At 45.9% G+C, this 5,995-nt stretch overlaps 1 protein-coding gene and 1 pseudogene across 1 annotated transcript in view; both read left to right on the top strand.

Annotated features, from left to right (window-relative positions):
* The first annotated feature begins 1,019 nt into the window (after positions 1-1,019).
* CNTN1 (contactin 1) overlaps positions 1,020-5,995 on the top strand; it is a 173,608-nt gene continuing 168,632 nt past the window's right edge. The window contains exons 1-2 of the mRNA XM_015822697.1: positions 1,020-1,050; positions 1,321-1,447. Coding sequence (XP_015678183.1) covers positions 1,020-1,050; positions 1,321-1,447 — 158 coding nt within the window. The remainder of the gene's footprint in view (positions 1,051-1,320; positions 1,448-5,995) is intronic.
* LOC107293544 lies at positions 4,202-4,777 on the top strand (annotated as a pseudogene).

Raw genomic sequence — 5,995 nt, 5'->3', positions numbered from 1 at the left:
CTCCCTGTCTGCTGGGTGGTTGAAGCAGGTTTTGGTCACTTCACATGACCCTGGGACACTGTGACCATCATAAATATGAATCGGTTGCCAAGCATCTGAATGTAAATCACAAGACCCTGGAGATGGTGCAACATTCCAGCTGATTGGTGCTTCTTCAGGGCTCAGCAGAAGCACCAGGATCAGCGCCGAGCTCCAGCTGGAGCCTGGCGCTGATCCTGGCGCTTCCACTGAGCCCTGATAGCCCTGAAGAAGCGCTGATCCTGGCGCTTCCACTGATCCCTGACAGCCCTGCAGCTCCAGCCATCTCTCGCTCAGGCTTGTGCGGTGCTGCCACTGGTTCAGCTCATTCCCCTCTCCCGCCACCACTTTTCTAGGATTGTCGCGTACCACCTGCCAGGTGCCAATGTACCACAGGTGGTACCCGTACCACTGGTTGAAAAGCCCTGGATTATAGGTAGTCCTCGAGTTACGAGTATAATGGAGCCTTCCCATTCCACTCATAACTTGAAAACTTGGAATGAATCTCGTACCTCAAATGAGGTAACTCCCTTGCTTGTTAAGATGCACGCGGCTCGTTGAGGTATCTCAGGGTGGGGAAGGCCATGGACGACCTAGTGATGGAACAGGCCCCCAAGGCCTCCCCAACCCACTAAGATACTTCATGCTTCCCCCTCCCTTCTTGCCGCACCAGACTCACGTTTAAAAGACCTGTCTCCTCTCTGCCGCAGTTCCTGCTGCCGCCCGGATCTGAGGCCAGGGGACACTTCTGCATGCCTCCGGAGGCTGAATCGGGGCATCAGAGGCGTTTTCCAGGCCACTGCTGCCTGGATCTGAGGTTGGGGGATGCTTCCGTGGTCCTCCAGTGGCCCGATCTGGGCACCAGAGGCCTTCTCCAGGCTGCTGCTGCCCGGATCTGAGGCTGGGGGACATTTCTGTGGCCCTCCGACAGCCTGTTTTCTTGCATGAGTGGGGCCGCGAATACCCATGATGCCTGTGCAAGTGGTCTGTGAATGCCCATGATGCTCATGATGATGCTTGCACAAGGGGGCTGTACGTATGTGCACACATGTGCACTGACCAGCCACTCACATGGCCCGGTGGCCAATAGGCTGCAGCCCAGTAGTGGGCTGCAGCCCACAGGTTGGAGACCCCTGTTCTAATGGGTAGTATACTGGCAAGATAAAATCATGAATTGGAAGTTATAGACTGTGGTTGTTCCTGTGTTACATCTCTAAAAGAATTTAGAGATGTTTAAACTTTCTGCATTCTATACGTACTAATTGGATGACATTATTCAATTGCCTTGCTATCTATTTGTAGATGAACTAAAAGGTTACGGACCAATTTTTGAAGAGCAGCCCATTGATACGGTATATCCAGAAGAGTCTCCAGATGCAAAAGTGTCGATGAACTGCAGAGCCCGAGGAATCCCTACACCTACTTACAAGTAACTTGGGTTACTCTCTTAATGTTATATTAATAATACTAATTGTACTAATTCAGTTTAGATCTGAGATTTGGTCCAAAAATGCACCAGTGGTGGATAACCCTAGCAAGTTTGGAAAAGTCAGTTTACTAACAACTGCCGAAAACTTAATGATTTAGTTCCAAAGTTTTGTTACTTTTTCGGAAAAGACAGTTTAATTCACAGCCACCTATATCGTTGCTACATGAGTAGCAATGCAAAGTAGCATGCAAAGTCAATTGGGATGTTTGTAGGAAGTCAGAAATCATGATAATGATCATGTGAGAACCACACTTAATAATCCACACAATCTTCACTTAACTAAAAGTAATTGGGAACTGCCATAACTGCTGTTGCTAACTCACATGGTCAGATATCATGCTTTATGACTGCTTCATTTAGCAATGGAAGGTGCCAATTATTATTACTGAGGCCTACCTGTATATTATTTTTTAGGAAATAAAAGTATACTTTAAAAATGAATAAAAAACAAGTGGTAAGAGATGAGCAGTGCTGAAATCAATCTGCCCTAGTACAACTGTTATCTTTCTCCTTTTTTAACATTTATAAATAACAGCACAGTAGAAATCATAGTACTAAGTATTAAGCTCAAAGATTGAAACCTTTTTCAAACGATGAAATAATTCATTTTCATTTCAACCAAATGGAGTTGAGAATTTTACTTTTCTAAGGGATCAGACTGGGGCAGGTCTGATATTAAGCAGAATCTGAAATTGTGGTCAACCCAGAAAGGCCATTGCCTGTACTATGGGGACCATGCATGCAATGTCAGCTCAAGGGAGTGACCAGGAAGAAATTGAATGCTGGGGAGAGCCTTCATCCAGGCCCCCGCACAAGCTGAATTTCTTCAAATGGACTAGAGACAGAGAGAGCTGCAGTGAACCACCAAGATCCAGGTGGTCCCTAGGTATTAGAAAGAAGGAGGACTGGGAAGAGAAGCCGGTGGAGGTGACTTACTTGTGGAAGCCGTGGAAGCTGCTGATGGGAACAGAGAATGGAGCTGAAAAAACTGGAGAAGGAGGAGGAGGAGATGGCCAGGGAGGGAGCAAGCCATCAAGTTTATGCGGGGGTGTGTGTGTTGAAAAACCTGAAGGCGCACAAAGCCCTCAACCTCATCTCACAGCCAGATGATCAGCCACATCCATCCTCAGTGAACAATGGGGCAAATGCATCCACTGCAGCAGGCAAACTGGAAGTTGCTGCAGCAGCCTCTGCAGCCCCAGCACCTGGAGGGACGGCCCAGTGTGGGGGCCCTGTGGGGCTAGCTCCAGCAAGGAGAAGGAGCTGCAAAACCCCACTACTGGGCATGAAATTTGATGGTGGTCCTCAGCAAATGGGGGATTTCCTAGCCTGGATTTGGACCTATATGGGACCTATATGGTCCCAAAATAGCTACAGAGGGTGGCAAGGCGAGATGTATCACCATGGCCCTGGAAGGGGCTGCAGGAAGGTGGATAGTCACCCTCCATAATGACGACACCATGGAGCTGAGGACCTTCAACTGTTTCATGGCAGCATTTTGAAAACATTTCGAAGACCCCCATGCTGACCACAAAGCCAGGGACTGCATCAAAACTATCAGCCAGGGCTTGAGGAATATGGCTGAGTACACCCAGGAGTTCTGTAATACTGACTCTGACGATGACCCCCTGGTAAGTGTCCCAATCAGCCTGGTGACAGTCCCCATTGAACTGATAGTCCAATCTTTGGGATGTGAAGTCAGCCTGATGGCCCTTCTGGACTCAGGATGCACCAGGTGTTTGGTCAACCTTGTCCTAGTGGAGAAACTGGAGGTGAGACTTAGACACTCAAAGTTCTGGTGGTATTCTGCCAGTTAGATGGCTCTATAGCAGGGGGGATCCCAGCAATGTTCATCACTGAGCCGATAGAAATGTGGATGGGGGCACACTATGAGACTCTGAGTTTTATTGTGGCTCCAGGCATGAAGAGACATTTGGTGTGGCTACGGAAATGGAACCCCTATGTGAACTGGAGGAGGGAGCTGTTAAAAATCTGGCAGGCTGAGGCTAAAATGAAACCAGGAAAGAACTTAGAGATCCCAAACCCAAGGCAAGAGGTGGGGGCTGCAATGCATGAGCAGAAGGCCGATTTCCAAATTCCCCCAAAGTACTGGGAATTGCGGGATGTGTTTAGCGAGAAGGATTCAGATGAACTCCCACCCCACCAGCCAACAGACTGCTCCATAGAGATCCTGCCAGGTGTTAAACTACCCAAACCCAAATTGTACTCGATGACCCCTAGGGAACTGGAGGAACTACATCTTTTTATGGAAGAAAACCTAAAGTAGGGATTTATTCAGCTGGCTCGACTAAGAGTGGCCACCCTAGGGCTATTCCATGAGAAAAAGGATGGGTCCCTGTATCTATGCACAGAGAGCTAAATGCTGTGTGTGTGGAAAATGTCTACCCACCTGCCCTGCACTCATGCACTTTGGGGCCCTGCAGCCCGGCCACCTCCGCCCTGCCGCCTGCCTCACCTTGCCTCGCCTCATCCCGTGGCGGCAGCACGACCAGCAGCAGCAGCAGCAGCATCCAGGAGGATCCACACGGCCCCTCCATTCTCCTCAGGAAGCCCGTCAGCATGGAGGGGAAGCCACTGCCGCCACCGTCAGTCAGGCGAAGCAGCCACCTTGGAGCGGCACTCGTGAGCCTCCCCCTCCCCCCCGCCAGCCCGTCAGCCCACCTCGCACCCACCATGAGCAACTTAGCCAAGGGGAGTGAGCACAGCAGCAGCAGCCTCGAGGAGGTACGGACCCTTTTTGTGAGTGGCCTTCCGGTGGACATCAAGCCGTGGGAGCTGTAGCTCCTTTTCCAGCCTTTTAAGGGTTATGAAGGATCACTGATCAAACTAACATCCAAATAGCCAGTAGGCTTTGTTACTTCCAACAGCTGTTCTGGTGCAGAAGCTGCAAAGAATGCTTTGAAAGGGATCCGCTTCAACCCAGAGAATCCCCAGACGCTGCGGTTAGAGTTTGCTAAGGCCAACACCAAGATGGCAAAAAGCAAGCTAATGGCCACACCAAACCCCACCAACCTCCACCCTGCCGTAGGTGCACACTTCATTGCACGAGATCCTTATGATTTGTCTGGAGCTGCCCTGATTCCAGCATCTCCAGAAGCATGGGCCCTGTACACCATGGAGCTAACCCCAGCCATTCCATATGCAGCTTTCACCTATCCAGCTGCCGCCGCTGCTCTTCACACTCAGATGCACTAGTACCCTCCTTCTGACGCTAGCCAACAAGGATGGAAGTCCCGTCTGTTCTGTTAGTTTTTTTAAAAAAATTTAATTTTTCTTTTTTTAAACAGACAAAATACACAATACATTTTCCTTTTCCCTTAACAATACTATGTCCTATATCTCTTATGTTTATTAACAATTATTTACATTACTTCTCTTACTTTTTTATTCCTCAATTCTAATCAACTATAATACATGTCCCATACCTCGTAAAATTCAGTAACTTCTTTGTCTTTCATTTCTAAGGTTAGTTTGTTCATCTCTGCACAGTCTAAAATCTTTCCTATAGTCTTTGCATTTGTTGGTATGTTTTCACTTTTCCAATGTTGCGCATATGCAACATGTGCAGCCGTTATAATATGTATAATGATGTATTGGAGTCGTTTTTCAATTTTTGGATTAATTATGCCTAATAAAAATATTTCGGGCTTGAATTCAATTTGTTGTTTTGTTATTTCCAGTAGCCATCTTCTTATCTTTTTGCTTTGGGGCATTGCCACCACATATGGTAGAATGTTCCCTCATTATTTTTGCATTTCCAACAATCTGGATTCATAGTTTTATAAATTTTAGCCATCTTGCCGGTGCTAGATGCCATCTGTAAAACATTTTAATTTGGTTTTCTTTATACGCAGTTGACAACGTTAATTTGCAATTTACGTTCCAAGTTCTTTCCCATTCATCTAGTCCTATATTTCTACCTATATTTCAGGCCCATGCTATCATCGGGCCCTTTACTATTTCTTCTTCAAATTCAATTTCTAGTAGGAGTTTATAGGTTTTTGTTAAAATAAAATAAAAAAATTCCCCAGTTTTATTGGAACTGTTTGAAAGAGGTATAACACTCTTGGTAAAACATTCATTTTAATCGCCGAAATCCTTCCTAACAATGATAATTGTAATTTCCCCCAAATCTCTATATCTTTTTGTATACATAGTACCAATTTTTTATAATTATCTTCTTTTATTGAGGAACATCTTGTGGTGAGCCAAATTCCCAAATATTTAACCTTTTTTACTATTTGCAACCCCAAATTTTCTTCTAATCCCCTTTTTTGTTTTTCAGTTAAATTTTTAACTAATATTTTAATCTTTCTTTGTTTATTTTTAGTCCTGCCACCGTTCCATAATTCTGTTTCATCTATTAAAATTCTACCTCTTTCAAACGGTTCCTCTATAAAAAACACCAAATCATCTGCGAATGCCTGTATCTTATATTCTTCTGTTTTAATCCTTTTTTTTTTTTTT

The sequence above is a fragment of the Protobothrops mucrosquamatus genome, unplaced genomic scaffold, assembly GCF_001527695.2.
Source record: "Protobothrops mucrosquamatus isolate PMUCROS unplaced genomic scaffold, P.Mucros_1.0 scaffold1645, whole genome shotgun sequence".
In the NCBI taxonomy this organism is placed as follows: Eukaryota; Metazoa; Chordata; class Lepidosauria; order Squamata; family Viperidae; genus Protobothrops; species Protobothrops mucrosquamatus.
Note: the sequence above shows the minus strand (reverse complement) of the source record. Positions and strands in the feature narration are given on the sequence as shown.